This window comes from Botryllus schlosseri, chromosome 7, assembly GCF_051294905.1.
Source record: "Botryllus schlosseri isolate E-star chromosome 7, Bs_hap1, whole genome shotgun sequence".
Lineage (NCBI taxonomy): Eukaryota > Metazoa > Chordata > Ascidiacea > Stolidobranchia > Styelidae > Botryllus > Botryllus schlosseri.
In genome coordinates, this window is record NC_137242.1 from 4757461 (window position 1) to 4781819 (window position 24359).

At 41.0% G+C, this 24359-nt stretch overlaps 1 protein-coding gene across 1 annotated transcript in view; it reads right to left on the reverse strand.

The window, feature by feature from the left end:
* LOC145443728 (zonadhesin-like) overlaps nt 1-23541 on the reverse strand; it is a 41573-nt gene extending 18032 nt beyond the window's left edge. Inside the window, exons 1-15 of the mRNA XM_080321678.1 lie at nt 23283-23541; nt 22533-22733; nt 20164-20340; nt 18113-18292; nt 15725-15919; nt 14348-14539; nt 13239-13415; nt 12794-12973; nt 11898-12077; nt 11281-11475; nt 10669-10848; nt 9019-9204; nt 7919-8134; nt 5822-6004; nt 5415-5594 (exon numbers count right to left, since the gene is read on the reverse strand). Of these exons, the coding sequence (XP_080177804.1) occupies nt 5415-5594; nt 5822-6004; nt 7919-8134; nt 9019-9204; nt 10669-10848; nt 11281-11475; nt 11898-12077; nt 12794-12973; nt 13239-13415; nt 14348-14539; nt 15725-15919; nt 18113-18292; nt 20164-20340; nt 22533-22733; nt 23283-23406 (2746 nt within the window). The 5' untranslated portion in view covers nt 23407-23541. The remainder of the gene's footprint in view (nt 1-5414; nt 5595-5821; nt 6005-7918; nt 8135-9018; nt 9205-10668; nt 10849-11280; nt 11476-11897; nt 12078-12793; nt 12974-13238; nt 13416-14347; nt 14540-15724; nt 15920-18112; nt 18293-20163; nt 20341-22532; nt 22734-23282) is intronic.
* Nucleotides 23542-24359: the final 818 nt, after the last annotated feature.

Genomic DNA, 24359 nt, shown 5'->3' on the forward strand with positions numbered 1-24359 from the left:
AAATCAGAGAACGATTCAGCCGTTACCCGACTTTGTTATATTGACCGGAAGACACATATGTCATGTGATTTCAGGTATTAGCAATAAACATTGTTCTGGTGCACAGAGCCTTAACAGGTAAGCACCACTCGACACAAATACCCACCCACCCACTGGTTGGAATTAAGCCAAATTTGGTTTGCATCGTTTCTCTAGACCAGTGCTCTTCAACCGGTGTGGTCGTACACCCTAGGGTGTACCAGAATTCGCAAAGGGTGTACCACTCGGATGGGGTGTACAGGGGTGTACCAGATCCGAGTAACAATGAGCCGATGGCTAGCTATCACAAATGCCGGTTTATAGGTCAGTACAGACAGGTTGACGCCAGACATGGGGTAATCGCGATTAGTAATCGTAATCGATTACGACGATTACAGCATTTTGAAGTAATCGTAATCGCAATCGATTACATTCGAAAAAAATCCGAAGTAATCGTAATCGTAATCGACTACTTCCCATATCTAATCGATTTCTTTGTGAAAGAACGATTACTTTTTGTTTGTACAAGGACTATGACATAAACTGAATATTCGTGAACAAGAATGAGATAATATACAACGTTAACGATAGCACAAACGTCTAGTTTTCTAACGCCACTACTCATTATTACGTCAGAAGTATTAGCCTCGCTCGTCATTGCGTAAGAAGTATCCACACATAGTAAACAGACATGCGATGGACATTGTAGTGTGATTGTAAAGGAACACCCCCGTGGTGTATATCAGGTTATCAGTACACTACAGACGCTCTACCTCGCAGCAGGATATTAATCACCATTCTGCCTATAGTTTCAAATAGTAACTTATGTATTGATGTTTAGTTGTGCTTAGTAAAACGCAGTTTTACCGTTGCTGCTTGGCGAGCAGTAGGCCTACGTACGCACGTACCCCTGACAAAGATTCGGAATTTTGTACTCGTCGAATAAAACATTGCAGTTTCCACAACGAAGCATTACAAATAAACAGCTGCTGATATTTATCATAACCGAGCCGTGATTAGCCGTTTCTCGTAACAGCAGCTCGCAGTATATGTATTAAGTTGAAGGCAGAATTTTTATGTTCACTATATCTTATTCTGATATAACTGCTTGAAACGGGCGTCAATCGTTATTTCACAGTTCGTTACTTAGCATTTGGACCTGCCGCCATAACCATCCGCTTATATAGCCTGACATGTAAGCGTGGGTTGTAGCTAGAATCAGCAATTCAACCAAAACAGCAATTCGTCCCCCTGTACAACCGTTGGTCAATTTTGAAAATTGAATTTCGTCAATAATATTGGTAATTGCGTTATATTACTATTCATTTATAACCTCTCTCAGCCCCGAGAGTCGGATTTATCTATAGAGCTGGGGCACGTAATTCATAATTATAGCATCTGGTATGTTGTTATCATTACTTTATTGTATGTTGTTAATGGACGAATATCCTAAGTTTCGACCAAGGTATTTCTTTGGTATCACATCCCGTGGAGTTGCGTGTTGGCCGAAACTGCATAATGCATATGTCTTTTGGTGTATTGTGGGATCGTGGCGCGGTAATGACCGGCTCCGACATGCCTGTTCCCATAAAATAGCCTATGCATGTTTTTTCGTGAGGGGGAGATGTATGCATTTCACACCCAGCTATCTACTGAAGCAGGGGTCATCAACCCTTTTGAAACAAAAAGCTACTTCTTGTGTAGTGTGTACTGATTATTGCGACGACCGACGGGTTACCACTTACTCCGTGCTCAGTTGGATTTCTTCACTTAGAGTAAGACAATCAGAGCACTGGGCCGGGTTTTCGCCCCTAACCAAGAACAAAAAACGCTCAGTCGCGGGAACTCACACCAGCTCTTCCGGGCTCGATTGCGTTGCTGCAGTGCGCGCCAATCTCCGCGTCGAGACTATATGGAATATTAACTATAGATTACCATTAAGCCGCCGCATGGGCGAAGACGAGCAATGCCCCGAGCGACTGCGTTCGTATGTTCCTTGGGGTCGGTCGACCCTCGTTCAACTGCTGCTCATATGAAACCAGCTTCAAACTTTCAAATCTCTAATTTGGATATTTGCTACAGCGACCGCGAGCGACTCATTTGGTCTCATTTGACCCCTGTACTAGAGACATTTGAATCGCGAAGCTCGAAGAACATTTTCAAGAATTAATTAAATTCTCGAAAATACTCTATAATTTATGTTGGTTTACGAAATACTTTTGAGTCTCCTTCGAGCACGCTCCCCACCTTATTAAGAAATTTGGGATACGACAGGTAAAGAGCTGGCAATAATGCAAATCGTTGGGTGCGATAAATCATCCCCTATAAAGTTGGGCAATTGGTATCAGTGTTGGGATCAAGTCACTACCTTCGAGTCACGAGTCATCTCGAGTCATTGCACATTTTGACTCGAGTCAAGTCAAGTCAATCCATTTTTGAAGTTGACTCGAGTCAAGTCAAGTCACTCGGTTTTTGGAGGTGACTCGAGTCAAGTCGAGTCAAGTCAAGTCAAGTCACGAGTCAAGTCACAATTCAAGTCAAATTGAATTTTCGAAGTATCACTGACGATTTAAAGTCATTACATTTTGCTAGCGGTGTGAAAAAAAGAACAATTGGTCATTTATCCTGAATCAAATAACAAAAATACACTTGAATATGCATGCAAGAAGGCGCTGTATCGCTTATGCACACCTAGAACTGCAAATATAATACGTGAGTAACTGTATATAGCCACACACTAAAGTCTGTTATTATCAGTCAAGAGGATCGAATACCTAGCCTCGTGAAGTTGAAACAACTTGATATGGTACAATCCACTACCCATATTACGTATTCGTGAGAATATAAACGCATAAACTATATTCGCTCGATTTAAATCATACAAGAAGGTTGGTAAAGCTGATCACTGCGCAATGTAGGCACTGAGCCGACTAAGAAACAGAGATACGTTACTATTAGAATAATATTAATCTACTTCTACTACGACAACGTAAGCTGTGATCATATCGTTTGTGGTCAATTTATTTGTGATTTAACAATGGAGGATCATTAGTAAAACGTACATGACTGGTTAGTGGTTACTCTCACAATGTGACACAGGCGTATCGCGAACAATACGAACATACAGAAAATACAGTAATTTAATCGACACCGTTTACTTGATGACTTGAAATTGACTCGTACATTTTGCTCCGAGTCACGAGTCAATCCGCATTTTTGAAGCGCCGAGTCAAGTCAAGTCAAGTCATTTTTCCAAAGTGACTCGAGTCAAGTCAAGTCATACGAAAAAGCTGACTCGAGTCTGACTCGAGTCAAGTCATGACTCGAGTCATCCCAACACTGATTGGTATATTATGACGCAATAAGCAAATGACGCATGATGTATGAAGAGAGTTGATATGTCATTAAGCCTTTTCATCGCAATCCTTGTATTGTCTTCCAATATATCATTTAAGATTCTAGTCCTAAGAAGCAAAACAAATGTAATCGTGAGTAATCGACTTTTCCAATGTAATCGTAATCGTAATCGACTACTTCCTGATTTTGGTGTAATCGTAATCGTAATCGCGTGATTCTGAAGTAATCGTAATCGCAATCGATTACATTTATGAAGTAATCACCCCATGTCTGGTTGACGCACAGGTTAACGAGCAATATGGTACAATGTTATCGCAAGTGTAATACTGTACACCGCTTGATCGTGATGTCATAAGCAAATATTTCTTCTGTTCATTTAGCCGTCGGCAATAGACCAATGGTTCCGTTTGGTGTTGTAAAGTATGCAGTTAACAAACATGTGTTCAGCTATAGTCATTTGTATTTTATTGATTTGTGAAGAAACCGCCGCGAAAGCTCAGACTTTTTGAATCCGTGCTTCCTGCCCGACGCTAATAAATACCGCAATGCACACAAATGAAGTGACGTAGCTAGCCAGGGTCGAAACAGCTTCCATATTGAAATCGAAACCCTTTTGTTTTAAAATGTCGATTGTATGTCCAATCTTTCGCCATACATTTGCAATCTAGTATTTTGTTATAAGTGATGTAAATTAGCGACAATAGACTATGTATAGCGGCATACGATCTGAGGTTACTGACATCTCTTGCAGCCCATGTGCTACTATCGACTGTGTGTGGTGTGTGGCAGGCCTGATGCGCAGTAGGCTGGTGCGCCTGCTATCATCGCTGATCTAAATTACCGCTTCTGCCGCAGTAGCTTTACCTACTCTTCCCCCGATACTGTTACATTTAGGTTGATTATCGTTCGTTATATCATGCTGTTTTTGCTCTGACACGAAATAAATTCCAATTTGCGTAGGGTTACCATATACGTCCTCTTTTAAAAGGATTTGTCCTCTTTTTTGACTTTTTTGAAAGTGTCCTCGAAGGACGCCCTTTTGTCTTCTTTTTTTGAGATTTTGTCCTCTTTTTTGAAAATTTTGGTCAGATTTAGAGCAAATTGATATGCCGTAAATCAGCACAGAAGTGACGCTCCGGCGGGTATTTCGGAGTGAAAAACTGTGATTTTAGCTCTGAGTGAAAGGTTGACCTTTTTTTAGTCATCCACCTAGCAATGCGGAGAGAAAAACGATATTTTGAGCTCTGAGCGGAAAGATGATGACCGTTTCTTTAGTCAATTGATCACCAAGTGGGAAAAATTCACCGGTTTTTTAGAATTCTTCTCCGGTTTTGCAAGTCTCAAATTTCTGAAAAAGTGTTCTCTTTTTAGATTTCCAAAATATTGTAAGCCTAAATTTGCGTGGCGGGCTGCCTAACTGGCTGCGAATAGACTCTGTGACCAAATACTATTTTATTCAAATCCATTTTTTTTTACGGCAATACCTCCGCTTCTACTGGTCGGAATTGAACCAAATTTGAAGAACATAGTTTTTATAGACAACCTAATACTTTCATGGGGTGAACAGAAAAATTTCAAATTTTTCGTTACTTATTTTTGTATAGTAAATAGAAACTTTCCTCTCCCGTAGCAAGGCGGCTACTAGTTGGAATTGAACCAAATTTGGTGTGTAGGCTTAATTTAGGTAACCTAACAATTTTATCAAGTAGCCAGTACGATTTGAGAAAAATAGTCATGTTTGAAGACCCCTAATGAACAGGGGTGTAAGAGTTTTGAGCAAACCTTAAAAGGGTGTACCACGTCGAAAAAGGTTGAAGAGCACTGCTCTAGACAACCTAACAATTTCATGAGGTAGACAGAAAAATTGGAGAAGTTTCAATTATTTTTTACATAATAGATCCAAAACTTTCTTCTCTTGTAGCAATACTGCTACAGGTTGGAATTGAACCAAATTTGGTGTGCAATTTAATTAAATAGCCAGTGAAATTTGAAAAAAAAACGTTATTTTTGAACTGCGCACAAATGCAAACGATGCTAACCTGGACATTTCGACGCAAGAATACAAGTGTCGTCGTCTGCAGTGGGTTTAACCGTTCCGGGCGGACACACGCAGTTCGATTGCGGATCACAACCCTCGATACAAAGCGTCGGGGTAGGCTGATCGCATGTCGGTTGGCATTTTGAAGCGCATTCAACGTACACCTTGGGCCATTCGCACTCTGAAGATGTAATACAAAGAGGTGGTCAGAAATAACGTGCATCTACTTTTCTGGTGGAATCATAAGTACGTTTTGCCTTCAAGCCTTCAAAGTTCCGGACATTTGAGCATATCTGAACATTGAAATTCTGGACATGTCCGGGAGTAGCAACTCCGACCATTTTGACAACTTCTGATAGTACATCAACGATGTGTGTTTTCTATTTTCAAAAGCAGTAACGTATATACTCGGACAATCATCTGGCAGAATACAGGTTTTATTTTTGTCATCCCTCTGCACGTAGCCGTCAGGGCAAACACATTCAACACTCCAGTCGCATCCCCTGGTACAGGCGAGAGGGTTCGGGATGGCGCAAGTCGGCGGGCATTTGCTGGCGCATTCGGCGTATACCTTCGGCGCCTTGCACGGACCTGTAGAACGGATGTTAAATTTCGAGATCGTCACTTCGGAATTTATGAGAAGAGTGAACCTCTATCGCCACCCGTTGAGGAATTTGAAACGTTTTGATGTGCTCAAGTATATGTTATAATACATTTGCATAATATATTCATCATCATTTGGTTTATTAGCAATTTTATCAGTTCAATACACCACAAAAAATGCGATACAATGAATAGACAGGAAGATGTCGAAGCGACTTGGATTTGTCAATGGAATCGGACACCCACCTTGGCCTAGGCGTAGTAAAGAGGAGGCATGCACACTGAATGAAAGTAAAGAATACAGTATAGAAAAAGAAAGCGACAAGAAATAGGGCGGCATGTCATGGGAAGCGAGATCGATACGTCAGTCGTGGTCCGGTAATCTTGAGGATGGACTGTATTTATTTAGTAGTAATTGCTTGTATTTCGACTTGAATGTGGACATGCTCGTCGACTGTCGGATGGCCGGCGGGATACTGTTCCACACATCAGGTCCGGCATATTTGATGGAGCGATGATCTTTTCGGTCGATCATATGATATTTGGACGACGTGGACGCGCGTGTGTTGCGCTTTTGATTCCGAGGTAAAGAAGTCATTGAAATATTCGGGGCAACGACCGCAGTGAAACTGATACATAAACTTGGCGATTTCTAGTTTCCGCATATCTTCTATGTTTAGGACGCCGAATCTCTTCAGCAGCGACTTATTGGATGGGCAGCCCCAGCCAGGCCCCTTTGGGGCCCTAGCTATGATTCGGAGCACTTTATGCTGTAGTTTCTGCAGTGGCTTGAGTGCAGTTTTACTGGCAGCCCCCCGACAGAGGATGGCATAATGTAACTTCGATTGGATTAAGGATTTAAAGAGTATCAGGAGAGCCCATGCTGGCATGAAGCGCCCAAGGCTGTAGAACAGGCCGCACTTCGGTGATAATTTAGTTTCTAGGGACTGAATATGACTCTTCCAGGACATGTTCGAGTCCAGTAAAACTCCGAGATATTTGGCATTATCTGTGTTGGAAACGGGCTGACCAGCGATATTAACGGTTAGGTTATTTTTTGAATTGACTGTCAGCAATTGCGATTTCGAGGCGTTTATGCAAAGGTTGTTCATATTGAAATGAGCCCGAAACCCTCGTCAGGGGTAATTATCAGTCACTATAGTAGAGATTTGAAAATATAATTGCATATAAACAATCGTATCACCAAATATGACGTCATCTGCATGAATATTCAATGTTCAAAGTTTTTTCAATTCTTTGCTATAGTTGCTGACGATTAGCTCTGGCGAGTATGAGTAGGGCTGGGCATAATGATTCGAGTATTCGAATCTGAATCGAGAAATAATTTTAATGATTCGAGTCGAGTAGTAAAAGACGATTTTTTCGAGTACTGAAATTTATTTATCGACGAGAATTATAGTTTCGGTGGTATTATCCACTGTGCAAGTCTTGAAACCTTACTTGGCTGTATCGCAGCAAACGAAACATATAGCACAAAGCTACCAACGTTACTAGAAATACCACATTTCCGAAGTCCTGACCATCCCACAACATTGTCACAAAGTGCAATGAAATCGGTACGGTCGAAAAAATACCAAAGTATCTTTTATGTGATTGATAACAGGCGTTGTATTCTTTCAGGTGGCATGAAAGGTACATATTTGAACTTTGACATCTTCCATTCTGTTATGATGTCATAATGAGTGATACTTGAATACTCGACTCGAAGCATATTACATGATTCAGAATCGAATCACTCAGGTACTCGATTTTGCCCAGCCCTAAGTATGGGCCGAAGATATTCCGGTCCATTCTAATATAAATATACTATTGAATTGCATACCGAAATTCTGTACGTCCAAGAGTCTCATTATAATACAGTATGAAAAGAAGTGTACTAACCCTGCGATATTGGTTCAGTAACGAGCGAGGGACAAGAACCCAAAGCCACGCAAGTCGAGTCGGACGAACTTCGCCGCACGTAACCGTTGGCGCACACGCATTGCTCCGTACCGCATTCGATCGGGCAGTTCAAGTTATCGATGGTGAGCGCATTCTCGCACGTAGCCTCACACGTAGACCGACAGCTGGAACTCACTTCCGGAAACACGCAAGTTTCTGCGAACAAAATTGGTTTCGTGTACCAGGGGTGAATATTCACACCCGTATATCTCATATGGTACACGGGTGTGAATATACAATTTTCTCGCTAAGAGTAGGCACACTGTAAATCCATACGAGGGAAAATATGTGTATTTATCAAATTTTCACCACATCGTTGGTTGTAATTCAGGTGGACACCACTTTTAGGTACCAAATGTTGTTTCACACCCATTCCGGTGGGTGTAATATACCAAATGCACCAATTCCTATGGAGATTCTTATGGTTCTCTTTTCGCGTAACACAGCAAGAAATCCAAAACGATACGACACATAAACAGAACCCACTACAATCCCTGGGATACATCTCCATCGGGATTAGTGTGTTCAACTTATTTTCACCCGTCGGAAGGGGTGTGAATGCACAATTTGATACCTGAGAGTTCCGTTTATCTGATTTACACCCCGCACTATGAAGGAAATCTGATAAATACACCTATATTTCAAACCATGGATTTACAGAGTATGGATGTTCCAGCCGGAGTTGGTAAACTATAGAAAACTCTCAGCTTTTCCAAATTATATTAGAATTAGAATTATAGCTACACATTTTTTTCAAATCAAATTAGAACTATACTGAATTCACAAAAATTTGGAAATTGAGAGTTCCTTCTCACAAACACGAGAATGGCGAATGTTTATACACCAAGCTTGGCTCGTTTCACACTATACAGCTCCCCTGTCGCATTTTCAGGAACCGGAAATTAGCTTCGAATTAAAAATTAGAGCATAGATTATAGAAACATTTGACAAATGAGATTAGACTTAAATTACCGGCATTTCGCCTTAATTAGGCTAATTAGAGCACTACAATTATACAGTTGTACAAATCAGCCCCGTACTTGGACAACGCGACGGCTTGACGCACACGGAAGAGCTTGAGTTGAGATAAACCATCCCGGGTTGGCACACGCATTTGTCTTTTCGGCAACCGGGCTCGCAGTCGGCGTCCGTACCCGGGCTTTGGTTGTCACAAGTGGGCTGACATTTCGAAGGGCAGGCGTCGAAAACTTTCGGACTGGAGCACTCTGACGTCGTGAAACATGAAATTTGATGCGGGTGATTTCGTGTTCAACAGTATATATACTGAACATGATATGGTGTGAGGCTTTTTATATTTATACCATCCGCAATGAGCTTTATTCAAACCGAAATACAGATCTTGTGTCTGTGGTTAACTTCATCTGTACCTTTACGTACCAAGTTATCGCCTTACGCCGTAAGCGTCGAATTTCGCGAGTTGACGAACTATATGGCTTAGAAGTATCAAAAGTTATTCCCAAATATTTTTCCAATAGTTTGCCTCCTGTGTTTGATGACTTTTTCATACCTGCTAAAAATGTCCACTCCCAATACACGAGATCCTCGTCAAAGGGAAACATCTACCTACCCCCATCCAATAACAACCTATCTAAGAGATCTATCGACTACTCGGGACCTATGATCTGGAATGCATTACCATACCACATATCCGTGAATTGCCTTATAATAGATTTAAAAAAGACCTACTTAATCACCTCTTGTCGTTATACTAACACTGTTGCCCAAACCTCGCCCAGGCATTGCTTCGTTGATCATTTGCTACCATCGTTTAATTTTTCTTTTTATTTTCCTTTTTTTAACTAACATTTTTTACATCCAGACTGTATAGAGTCAAGTGTACCTGCTCGATGCGGGTGTGATCAGACGAGTTGACCCTCAAGGTCGCATCGATCATTCATATCTAATACCGAATACTGTGCAGTGTGCATGCATATTTCCGTACCACCATCATTGCATAATGTTGCTATGTATTTTGGTTGGATGGAAATAAAGAATCTCTTTCTCTCTCTCTCTCTCTGTCGCTCTCTCTCTCTCTCTCTCTCTCTCAGATGTAGTTACTGGTCAGTAATGAAGTACTTCCTCTTTTTCGGAGCACTCAATTAGGTTTTACTTACTTCTTACACTTTGGAATTTATACAGAAGCGGTATAGTTTTGGAATGGATTTCCGTCACATTTACGAGTGATATTCTCACAGCGACTGAGTGAAATAGCTCATGTATCACGGTGACTGAACGCATTTATATAATTACACCAATTTGCAGTGGCATTAGTAATGTGGGTTAGTCGTGAAGGTGCACCTTGCAATGTCGAGGGTAGCGAAAATTCAATTGGCTACTAAAAGTAAGCGACGTATCGGTCAATGCTACATTATGCTACGGATACTTTTCATATATTCATTTTCTACATTCAGTAGTTCGGATACGTCCTTCAAATCACTACTTATACATGTGATTAAGTGGAATTCAAGGGCGTGACTTCTACTTGAATACCAGTGATGACTTCTTTGATCACCTTTGTTAAACTTCTGAACCCCAATACTCGGCTAAATTCTTATCACAATGTTTGTATTCAACGGCGCAAACAAGGTGTGAAAATATCATATATCGAAGTTATATATAGTTTCCGAAATCGGAGCGTATTTAATTTGGCAACGTACGACATTACTGACTTGGGCACTGGTCCAGAGTGACGCAGGTCAGGGTATCTTCATCAATCTGTACCATTCCCGGGCTGCAAACGCATAGTTGTGAGCTGCATGCCCTTCGGCAGGACGCCGGCTTTGGATTGTCGCATGTCGGTTGGCACAACGACGCGCAGCTTGCGTACACGAGAGGATATTCACACGAAGCTGCAAATAATATGATGTTGTTTCTCCAAGTGCCAATACGATGTGTTATTCAGTTTTCTATTGAGATACATCGCGCGCTGGATGACGTACGAACGTTACCAAAACGTTGGATTCTTCCGGACGAGGCTATGAGCTTTCGCGAATCAGTCGAAGGCTTTTTTCATACGAGTGAAGTAGGCGTATAATCAACCGATTACTCGTATGAAAAAAGCCTTCGACTGATTCGCGAAAGCTCATAGCCTCGTCCGGCACGATTTTATCAGCGCTTACAGAATTCGAACAGCTCTACAAGAAAGTTATTTGTCACCCCTAAATGATTTGCTCTACTGATTAATGACTACACGATATTAATGCTATGGGGCTTTTCGCTTGTAGAGTGGTTTCTGAAAATAGCATTGACCAGATGAACACATCAAATCCTTAGCAACCCACAAGGACATTCGTCTTTGCGAATGCATTCTTTTCCGTTCGTGGATTTCAGGATGTATCCCTCGGGACAGGCGCACGAATATTTCGACCTACAATCCCTGGTACAGCCCTCGCCAAATATCGATCCCAGGCGCGGATTCTCGCAGTTTTCGGGACATTCGCTCGTGCACTCTACGGGATACGCCGGCAGTTGACAACCTATCAAGCAAAGTGTAACACTGTCGGTCAATAATATATTGTTCACCGTACAGTATCCACACCAGTGTCGGTGTATAGGATAGCTATAGAGGTGGTCAAAGTAGTCGGCGTTGCTACTTTGACTAGTAGCTTTCACAATTTCTGAAATCGTTACTTCTACATGTAATTGTAGTATTGAATTGTATATTAAAGTTCTGTACTTCCAAGAAGCTCTTCACGTGTAATTGAGTAGAAATTTACTACATTAGCTTCTACTTGTGTAGCAGCGCTCACTAGTTTGTTCAGGGTCTATGGTATTTTCAAGTCAACTTCGCATATTTAAGCAAGTAGAGTAGGCTATGAGTTCAAGTTCCATGAGTGCAACAAAATCAAAAAAATAATTAACAACAAGTATCTATAGTCTACCGTGGATGAAATCTCACCTGCGCATTCAGACAGTTCCAGGCATGTCGTGTCCTCTCTGCTTCTCTGCACCATTCCGCTCGGGCAGCCGCACACTTTCTCCGGTTCGCATTCGCCGTCGCAAACCGGATCCGGTTCGTCACACGTGGCTGGACACGGCGATTTGCAATCCTTGACGACTTTCGGAGCGTCGCAGATGACTTAAGTCGAAATATGAAGTTGTATGCATTCGCAGAGGTAGTGAGCAGCAGATACTAAAGTATAAAAGCTATACCGGCTCCCACTTCAGATCAAGTTGGTAGAGCTGCTATAGATTTTGCAGACGAATTTACAGGGGTGGTCAGTAACGAAATACTTCTGCTTTTTCGTAGAACTCTAGCAGATTTTGCAAATTTGAGCTCCTCCAGTGGTTGTATTTGTAGACTACGTCCACCTCTTGAACAGTTTTTAAGAAAAACTATTTATTTTCTACATTCTAGATTTTCAACGGTAGAAAGCAGTTTTGGGAAAAGTTTCCATCACTATCATGAGGGAAACTGTGATAAGAACCGCGTGAAATGGACCCTTGATCACGGCAGCTGACTATATATTTTCGAAGATTATACCTATTTATAGAGTCATTATTCATTTTGCATTTCCCGCGAAGACGCATCTTGCAATTTCGAAAGCAACCACCCAAGATTAACAGGTACAATTAAGCGACCCGCCGAAAAACACTACTTTAAGAAACAGCTTGCTTGAATACTTTCAGACATTCCACTTGGAGTAATTTTTTCTACTTTTACGTTTAATATAGTAGAAATTTATGGATTTACTTGTACTTCTACTATAGTACAAACGCTGACAATATGTACTTTGAACACCTCTGTGTATTCACGATTCGATTATGAGTTTTCGCATTCAATGATATATGCACCTGGGCATTCGCTGGGTTTGATACAGGTCAAGGTGTCTTTGTCTGGCTGTACCATTCCTTGAGGGCACACGCACAGTTCTTTCCTGCATCCCCTCCGACACGATGATGGATTTGGATCCTGGCAGGTTGGAGGGCACATAGAAGCGCAAGATTCGAATACCTTTGGTTCCTCGCACCGATCTGTGATTCAACACCACGCGTTAAACTGTAGAATACAATATACATTGTACAATGTACGCTACACTATAGTAATGGTTACTCCCAGCACTCTTTTGTTGCCGATAGTGAATAATAAGGCTGTACACTGTACACTCTAGGGCTCCGGTCTCGTGTATCACGGGTGTATATTCACATCCTTATGTATCGGGTGTTACAAGGATGCAGAATGAATGAAACAGCGGAAATAATAATCAGAGCTATCACAGCATTTCCCAGTGACACCTACTAGGACAGTCTCCTTCCCTGACGCAGGTGTTACCGCCGACTTTTTCCAAAAGAAATCCCTCGGGACAGCTGCAAACGTACTCGCTTTCGCACAGTCGTAGGCACATAAAACGTTCGGGCTCACAAGTCCGTGGGCACTTATTGTCGCATTTTGTCGGAGTAGCCGGGTATTTACAGTCTGAATACAAGCAAGTGACATGTGATGAGAGGTGGTCAAAGTAGCTATCGTTGGCAATCAAATGTTTCGATTTCCAAGTAAGTGAAGGAATAAGTATTCTAGGCCTTGTTTTACGTAAAAATAATACTGTCAAGTTGAAGTGGATGTTCTATAACGTGACAACCACTTAGTAAGTGATGCAAGTAAGCAAAGCCGACTCCGATGTTCGAACAAATTTGAAGTACTCCGTTACTAAACGTCTTTGCTTGTCATATATATAGTACAACAAATGTATTGGCGCTTCTAAGCATTATACCACGAAAGGTATTTGGTAGTGATCCGATTTTTGTATCATCAGTGCTGATGCTCAAATCACCAGACACAGTGGAAGAGTCCGGTGCTGGTACTCATCTAGATGCAAATATAACGTGGATAATTTCTGTTCAAATACAGGTTGTTGTCGTTGTTGTTGTTTTTAGTTTATGGTATTCATGGATTTCAACTGCATTGGTCATTTCACACCAGACCGACATTCTGTATTCCGTATCTTGTAGCACCAATCACTTCTAGGTTGGAGCCACACTTACAAAGACATGCTAAAAATACTACAAGAGGAAGCGGAAAATGAAGGTTTGAACAGTACTCGAGTATTAACTGTTTGTTTTTCTCCCAGTTGGAATGGCGATTTTGCTAACAAAGCTAACAAAAAATAACCCCCGACACTATTTTCTATTCTACAAAAGCCAAAGTCTCAAGAGTAAGTAGATTAGCCTAAAAACTGTTAAGTAGAAGTGGAAGTATTCTAATGACATAGCCACTTGAGTAAGCGCAAGTAAAATCTACTTGAGTATACTTGAAAAATTTGCAGCACTTCGTTACTGACCACCTCCACAAACCAAATATAACATATAAACCATGAACAATCCGCACAGCATGCTATTCTGATGACATACCGAGTTTTGTGGTGACGCATTCTTCGTGTCTGACGCACGTTCTGTCGGTAGCACTTTTCCGAATATACCCGTTCGGGCAACCGCAAACGAATGTACTGGCGCATTTCCCTTCGCAAACCGGATCGGGGTCGTCGCAAGTGGGCTGACACGGCTTCGTGCAACGCTTTGATATCAGCGGATGCTCGCACTCGGCTGAAATCATAAATCGAATATTCAATTTCGACATTTCAATGTGGTTGAATTCAGCATGTTCTGACACATAATTTGTATATACCAGGGGTCGCAGTAGCAAATATTCAATGAGAGATTTGAAAGCCGAAGCGGAGAAGGGTTTCATATGAGCAGCAGTTGAACATGGTGAGTCGACCCTATACGAACGCAGTTTTCTATCGCGGCGTTTCTCGTCTTCGCCCTAGTTGAGGCTTGAAGGGAATTTACTTCATATTTCCGAGTTTCGACGCGGATATTGGCGTTTAGGTGTGTAGTGAGTGAGATTTTCTGTTCTTGGTAAGGGGCGGAAACGCTGCCCAGTGCTCTGAATTTCTAAGTGAAGAAATCCAACTGAGCACGGATAAACGGCGGGAGTACCTGGGTAATCCCTCGCATTAATCAGTACCCAAAAAGTAGCTCTTGGTGTCAAAAAGGTTGGTGACCCCGGGAATATACATTATTGAATTGTGCATATTATCAACAGAGGTTGTCAAAGTAGTGAGCGTTGGTGCCATAATAGAGGTTGAGGTAACAATGTAGATTTCTGCTTGATTATAAGTATTAGCAGTAATTTCCAAGTCATGTCAAAACTACTTCAAGCGGAAGTATACAAAATGAAAGTACTCAATTAGTTTTAAAAAGTAGATTTTCTCAAGGAATCGGATACTTTTAGCAGTTAATTGATAGTGACATTACAAGGTGTATCTTCGGGACTAACGTAAAGTAACTAATTACATTACATTGCACTTCAGTTACCGTGACACGGCGGGCATTTCGTCCAGTCGCTATGACAATTTCACTCGATAACGCGACGATATTATATCCAAAACTATAATATCTACTTTGCCAAACCCAAAGTGTAAAAAGGTTTAAAAAAAATCAAGTGGAACCGGAAGTAGTCCAAGGACATAACCACTGAGTAAGTCTATTGAGTATTCGGAAAAGTAGAAGTACTTCGTTACTTATAACCTCTGATTATCGTCAATATGCTGATCCGGATCTTAGATCTCGTCAAGGGTAGAGAGAATTGAGATGTAAAAAATCGATTGTTGATAATACAATGTTTTAGTCAATTGTCCATTACTTGTTGACGATTACCCCTCACGTGTGTCGGTCGGGTTTAATTCAATACGGATATAATATTCATAAAAACGTCCCATATATTACCTGGACAGTCCACGGGCCGCACGCATCGAATCGGTAGGTTCCTGTCCACCTGAATCATATGCGGAGGACACATGCAATGAACTCCTTCCGTGCACTGGATATCTCCCTCGTTACATGAATCACCGTCATCTCCGTCCATGCACGTCTCTTGACAAGGAGGCGAGCAATCGGTGGGTATGGCTCCATATTTGCATTCTGAGGAAAACGAAGCTTTTAATAAGGTTCAGTGGTGTTAAGTAAAGGTGGGAGTAGTCTAAAACCATAAGCACTTGAGCCACTAGTGCAATTAGGTGAACCTCCTTGAGTACTTTGAGAAAGCGAAAGTATATACTTTGATACTGACACCAAGGGTTGTAATGACTCGATTCATGACTCGACTCGAGTCCGACTCGAGTCACGATTTTATGGTGACTTGATTTGACTCGAATTATTTTCTCAAAATACGGAAATGAATCGACTCGAGTCAGTCTGTGTATTGACGCGACTTGACTGGACTCGCGTGGACAAGTCACATGACTCGAGACTCAGACGGCCAAGACCGATATATCATTGAAATTTTGCAGAATAGTAAAGTAACCACGGTATTGGGATTTCGTCTATTGGTACTGGTACTTGAAAATGCTTGAAATTCTTGAAAGTGAGGAAAATTAGTATATTATAAATGCAAACCATTTGATATCACCAAACAGAGTTATAAATGTGGGGTTAACAAGACTTTAACTGGAAACTGGGCAGTCAACACAATGACTTGGACTCGGACTCGAGTCATAATACCACGACTCGGACTAGACCCTCTGCTCGCTGACTTGGATTCAGACTTAACTCGATGGTGAATTGAAAATGACTCGACCTGACTCGAGTCAAAACTATAAAAGTGAGTTTAACTTGTGACCCCGTGCCTTGTGACTTGGTTACATTTACAACCCGGTTGACCGCCTCTAGTGAGGCTCTATACTACTACTATCACTTTACAGGCATTGTTGGACACGACAGTATCAATATATATATATATTATAATATGCGTGTGACTGACTGTTCGTTCGAACAACAAATACCAACCACGTTCATTGTAGTGACAGTTCGTTTCAGTGACAAATAATCCAGGATGAGTTCATTGACAGCTCTTCCGCGCGAAAAATGACAACTTCGTTACTTCGCGTATTTCAACAAATCATCGCCGATATTAGGCGTTACTACTACCAATTCAATTTACTGATGAAAATCGCAATATATTTGTGTAATCGCAGACGAATTTAAAAAAAGGACAATATAAATATTAGTAATTATCTCAACTTCTTCCGGAGTCATTAAATAACTACTAATTATGCATAATTGAAAAATCGATATTTTGGGTTTTCAACCAAGCCCTATAAACAGGGTTGCCATACCGTCCTTATTTCTAAGATTTGTCCTTATTTTGAAGAGCCACGCCTTAGAAAACTCAACTGTCCTTATTTCTAAGAAATGTCCTTATTTTCGACTTGCGTCCTTATTTTGTCTTATTTTCAACAACTACAGAACTTCGATCATTTTCCTCTGGTTGGAATATCTGCAATTGTGACATTGACCTGAACGCCATATGATAAAGACCGCTATTTCAACTTATATTGATACCCCAAAACACGAGAAGTGTGTCAGCTGCTGCTGAGGATACCTGGGGCATTCCATGCTGACAAAAACCAGTAATCATTCCTCACCATCGATTATACACAGCGCAATATTCCCGATTATAACATCGCAAGGAGCTTGCTTCGGCTAGGACCAAGACTACAAGCTTTGTTACTGGAGGTCTTGCTCCATACACTCAAAAATGATTTTGTCTGAACTTGGTGTACAGCCTTTCCCCATATTGGTTCACGCCTCCAATCACAGCGAGGTGAAGAAGTTTGGTTTATCACCCTATGGGGGCCCAAGACCATCGTATTGCTTTTTGGGGGGGGGGGTGACGAAGTGCTGTTTCGGCCCTGAGTAAAGGTAAACCTAGACCTGAGCGGTCGTGAGATCAATGAAGCACTTTCTGATAACAAGGAGTTGCAGGAACAGATTGTTGAATATGGAAAATGATATGCCACGCCTCATATAAATACACAGTATGTACAAAAACGCTTTTAAATGCCAATATAATTTACAACTGTCCTTATTTTTGGGTCCATGTCGATGGCAACCCTGCCTATAAAGATAGGGAAAATATTAAGTGTGTCTATTTCGTCATATTATCGAACCATCTGTCCGCGCTGATCTGGACAATGTGCACATATATATTATATCGGTCTCGTCATATTTGTTAAATCGCATCGAGTGAATACTCGCAGTTACAGGTCATGCGTTCCAGTAAATATCAGTTCTAAATATCTTGTAGTTCATCAAATTCTGTAGTTTCTAACTCACTCGGACAATCCTCTTTGTTGATGCAGGTCCCGTTAATCTTGCTGATAAATACCATACCGTCCGGGCAAGCGCATTTGTTGTTAGGGTCACAGCTGTAGTCGCAGATGTGCCGCTGAGTCGCGCATGTAAACGGACATTTCGAAGCGCATTCCGTAAATTGCATTGGTGGCTCACATGATGCTGAAAGTATCCAGATGATTCAACGAATCGGATATCATCGAGAGAGAGCGGCCAGAACAAAAATACGATTCGCACATCCTTAGCAGAGATGAGCAATGAGCATGGATTAAGATTAGGATTAGGAAAAACCGGATTTGTGAAATTTTGTCGGATTAGGATTGGATTGAGATTTGGGATTTTTTTCTGAACGGATTAGGATTTAGATTGGATATACCGATTTTCTGGGAGATTGATATCTCGTGTGGCGAATAGCGACGAAATTTATTCAGATCAGTTAATAATGTACTTGTGGTACACTACACTATGGTGCATTCGGTGCCAATGAACATGAGAGGAATAAATTATCATAAATCAAGAGAATTGTTGGTTGAAAAAGAAAAATTTGCAATTCCTTCTTGCATAAATAAGCATTTTTTTTCTGAATTTCAAGTTGGAATCGGATTAGGATTGGACGCGGATTTGAATATACAGAAGTTCTGGATAAGGATTTGAAGCTGCGGATTTGGATTCGATTAGGACATAGAAATTCCAAATCCGCTCATCTCTTATCCTGAGACAGCGACTTACTCCGGGTACGAATGTGACAGTGTGATGGTAGGCTACATATGCCACTGGACAAGGAAGGTGTAGATATAGCCTTTAAGGGCTTTCCAGTTCTACATCCGATTAGAAATAATTTGGCAATTTTTCGACCATACCTACATTTCACTGTACTTTGTCACAATGCCATGGGTCGATCACTTCATTTCCACATACCCGCGTAGCTTTGTACTACTACATTTTCGCATGCCGCGTTACGAACAGTTGAGTTACAGCCTACCATAGTGGTAAAGAGTATCGAATCTAGGGTTGCATTTAAAACAAACGATGTTTTAAAACACCTTGGTTATTTGGCGGGGAGATAGCGTAGTGGTAGCGATATGCGCCCACCAATCTGACGGACTCGCTTCGATTCCCGTCGGAGGTTTATCTGGGCTCCTCTTTCCCCGCCGTTACCGCTCTTACGGCGACAGAAAAGCCCAGAAAAAGACCCGTCGGAAGAAAGCACTCACAAGGAATGGAAAGGACTAGTAGAAAGGGCCGCGGCTTAAAAAAGATCAAAATCGACAAGAACTGTGACATTGGGCACCCTAGGAAGAGTTGGATGTTAGAGTAAAGGATCGCTACTGATGCGTGTCGTTCGATATCCCCTTATCTGTTCATAACATCGCATTGTGTCTTATCGCATTGTGCATTTTGTGTGACTTGTTCAAATGAAAAATGTAACCCAACGATATATAGATATATTTAAAACATGTTTTAAACAGTGTTTTAAACAGAGGCCTTTTAAAAAAAATTGTGTGTTTTCAAGTTGTAAAGTTATGCCATAATTGTGTAAATACTTTCCAAAAAACATGTTGTATGAGCCGACGGACAATTACCACCCGACATAGCCGACGTATATCGATATGGGATGGTTGGAACCCTCGAAATAGTCGGTTCAATATTGATAGTACAGATATTTCGTCAAAGGAACTATATTTAGTTTATATTTTCAATTGTCAATGTCAATCTACTATGACGTCGCAATTGAATATTCGTGACGTCATGGCTTAAAAAACATGTTTTAAAATTAGGGCCCTGGTTTAAACATGTTTGTTTTGGATTGATTTTTGTTGTAAATGCAACCCTAATCGAATCTATAACACTCGAAGAGCTTCTCGGAGGAAGGGAACTTGAATATAATGTTAATGTTGAAGTAAACCCGAACAATTTCGTCTGACACTCGCCAAGGGTAATCGTCAACAACTATGTAGAGAATTGGAAATAATATTGTTGATATACCTTAGAAATAACATTCTATTCAGATACGAGTACCTAAAACATCGTACCTTCCGTGCAGTCTCTCAGCCAAACGCAAGCCCCGTTTTCGTCTCTGTACCTTCCTCGGGGACAAATGCATTCATTTCGACAGTAGAACTTGGTTTGAAAACCAACTTGCCCCGCAGCTCCCGCACAAGTCGCGTCACATCTTCCTGTCTTCTCTCTGACCAACCCTTCTGGGCAACCTTGATGAAGAGTTAAACCAGTGGTTCTCAAACGTTTTTAGACACGCCTCCCTTTATGATAGTGAAAAATTTCGCGCCCCCCCCCCCCACCTTATCGTCATATCACAAAATGCAACCAGAATACTAGCAATTCCAACGGAGAGTTTAATGGCAAGAAGGGTTGTGACTTGGGCGAATTTTTTTACCTAAAAAACGAAAGATTTTGACCTAACAAATAAAAATTTTAACTTTTTTTACCATAAAAACTGAATTTTGACCAAATTTTGACCTAACGTATGCAAATTAGGTGTTTTCCCACATAATGTTAGAATTGTACTACTTATCTTCATTTCTGGTTCGAACTGTAGTGTAGGCCTACGTCCTGACGAAGTAGTTTCGCATGAAAAAACTTTTTTTGACTCATCAACTGACAAATTTTAACCTGAAAAAACTTAATTTTAACGAAATCTGGCCCTACGAAGAATTCCAGCAGTTACATCTCGTATTATGGTAGAAATAATTAAAATTTGTTGTAGTACAACGGAAGATACTTTCCTACATTCTCGGGTAGAAAGTGTCTGTCCTTACTAAGTAGCTTGCCAAGAATGGAGAAAGAACGTTCAACAGTAGCAGTTGTTGGCTGACAATATTGAAGTTGCTCGTGCCTACACTGCTGGTGACACACCGCGTTACTTCAATGGTATCTCCATAACAATTTTTCATAATGCGCTTCTTGATATAAGAATCATGCAATGCCCACGCAGTCTTGCTTCAGTTAGGATATTGCGGTACGTTGAGAATAACACCATGTCAACTTATTTGTTTCGTTCGGATGTTTATGATTCACAGTGAGCAGACAATGGGCCACGATAAGTTCACCGACAGTACAAAATCTACGATACAAATGAAATGCAGATTGCAAAAAATTTTTGACTTTGTAAACAATTTTGACATTTTTTGACCTAACGCTACAACTTTGACCTGATTTTGACTTTTTTTGACATGTCTAATGATGAGAGAATTCTCAAATATGAAATTCGGACTATAGCCTACACACGGAGCAACAACTATGAATTAGAGGTAAATCGTGCGAAGCGCGAAAAACAATTTCAGGTTACCGCGGCTTCGCACCCCCTCAAGATGCTTTCACGCACTCCAACCCCCCTCCAAGGGGCGCGCCCTCGAGTATGAGAACCACTGAGTTAAACGGTATAAAGCGTTATGGTAATACCGTGTTAGATCAATAGCAGGCTGCTCAACTGGCGCACCGCGCTCCGAATATGGACTTTATCAGTGTCAGTTATCGGAATATTTACTTTGCCTATATTTTAGCAAAACCAAATTCGTTATCGTTGATCTGCAAAAACAAACTACAATGTTGTATTCTCACTATATGTTTGGGGTACAGCTGCGAGTCAGCGTTGTCCTGCTTTTCATTCCCAGAAAGATAAATAAATGCCCACCTCTGGCGTGGTGGTTCCCAAGTCATTAAATGTTAAGAACCGTACTGTACTGAACTGAATTTCATTCTCCTAAGCAACACATTAATTTTTATTTTATCGGAAATTTCAGTCATAGAATCGACATTCCAAGAGGACGGGGTTTTGAGTTTGAAATGGGAGAGTTCCGACGTTAACAAGCCACCCGCTAGCACTCGCCACTGTTAGTAGTGATGGCTCTGAGCTAGTAATGGCTGCTCAAACATTACACAACTGAAACCGGAATCTCTATTCTTGCAAAACGACGACACGTACTTTCTTGTTATTCGGCAACTAATATTTTTTTCAAATGTAAAATTTGAAGTAGAACTAGAACTGCTCACTTTTCAAAATTCACAACTAGAACTACAAGTATCTTAAATTTCAAAATCTCCAACTAGAACTAGAACTTGAACTGCTCAAAAACCGTTAGTTAGTTGACCGCCAACTAACTAAATGAGTAGTTTGCTCTAGTCTTACTAGTTGCGAGAGTGACTATACCAGAACAATAAATACATTTCATTAATTGCTTTCGCTAATAGAGCTTTACCACATTCTGTACACATTTATACCGTATTACATTTGTATGACAGTAAATTATTTCATGGAAATTATGCATCGGACCTAAACAATCATTTTATTAGTGGTTCTTTCCTAAATACAGTTAAGCATCCCTGGTCTACAGTTTGACTGCGAATTTGTTGACTGGCCGAGTAAGCCTGTAGCATAGCCTACCTCTAGTTTTTTTGCAATTGTAGGGAAACGATTCGGCGTTGTCTCTCGTGTACGGTATCGGTTTCCCAGATTTTTCCACACACCATTTGTAATCGCCATCAGTTTGCTCGGGCTCGTAGTCCCAAATCGAACTGCAGGTGGGTGCCTTCTTGTTATTAAACATGGACCAGAGCGCTTGAAAAAAGCATATCTCGGCGAGCTCTGAAAATGAACGGAAACGGATAGCAGCCACAATGCAGGCAATGCGACATCACGTAGCGAATGAGCCATGTGCGATAGCGTGTCAGCCAGAGATTTGACAAGGGAAATCATGGCTGCATTGGCTGGCTGCATCTTACCACATCGCTTGTACAATGTAACGAATCGAACTGCTGGGCAAAATCGAGTAGCCTACTCGATTCATTCAGTCATAGTAGTTGTATGATCATGAGTTTTGGGACAGGGCGGCTTCTGCTGTGTAGCCCTCCGCGCGTTATGACCAAAGGTTAGGAGAATTAAATACGACGACTATATAATAAACAAATCAACGTTCTTGTAGCTCTCTACAAAATCCAGCTTATGATCAAAGGTTAGGAGAATTAGCCTATATACGACGCATATAACAATCAAATTGACGTTCTGGTAGTTCTCTACAGAATCCAGCTTTCAAAGACGACACGCTGGTATACAGCAACTCTACTTTTGCATTAATCAATGCCTATTTTATGCAGTCTCGGGACTAACCGAACATATCACCAGTTCATCACTTACCCACTTCCACTATTTGGACCGTATTTATCCTGCGATACCTCTCTCCCAATTGCCAGCTCGAATAAGTCGGTGATACCGTGGTGGCTAATGACGAAATCACGATTGACGTTGCAAATAACAACATAATTTACCTGATAACTATTACAGCTCTGAATCATTACGATCAATAGCTGACCAAGCCCGACCTATAGGCCTGAAAGATCTTTTCCACGGGACATATCCGAGCCTCGGGCGTGAGCTCTTCGTAACAAGCCTAAGTCACAAATTAAGAATAATTTTTGATTACAGGCCTTGGCTATATTGTAGTGATTTGAAATGATTAGGCAAGGCCACGATATCTATTGTGCAGCAATGTTGATGATGGCGCAATAAAAGATCTGTGAAAATATTAGGATATATAGGTTAAGTTAGGAACATATACTTTTCAAGTGTTTATGCGTTTTACCACTATCTCATCCATAGTTTCCACTTAGTGTATACATGCCGCGGGCGATCCATTTTTCTCTTGTCGTATTCTGTCAGATGTTTCTCATGAATATTTCCAGTTTTGGTGGCCTATACAAACCAAAAGATCAAGGATCATTTAATTTGAAAGGCACTGCCAGTATAACTAACCTTTTGCATCGCCGTGTATCAAACGTCATCTAAGCATATACCTAGAAAGGAAATCTGAATGCGTGTGTAGACGCTCCTGATTTCTCTATACGCCACCCCAAAAAGCACAGGCCGGTGGGCTTTATTTAGAGGTGGTCGAAGTAGTCAGCGTTGCTACTCAACTGAAGTGAGTGAATTGGATCGATGGATGTCGCATACTTTTAGCAATTAATCGGATGTGGCCACTTTCGATCTTGCAAGATGTATCTTCTCGCCTAACCCCAAAAGACTATTCTCACTAAAAATAGGTACAATCTTTGAAAATATATTCAATTACAATGATACGGCGGCTATTTCACGCGGTTCCTGCGACAATTTCACTCATACAGGCGACGCGAACTTATCGCAAAACTACTTTCTACCTTTAAACATCCGAATTGTAAAAAACATAAGTAGAAACGGAAGTTACTTGAAATATAAATA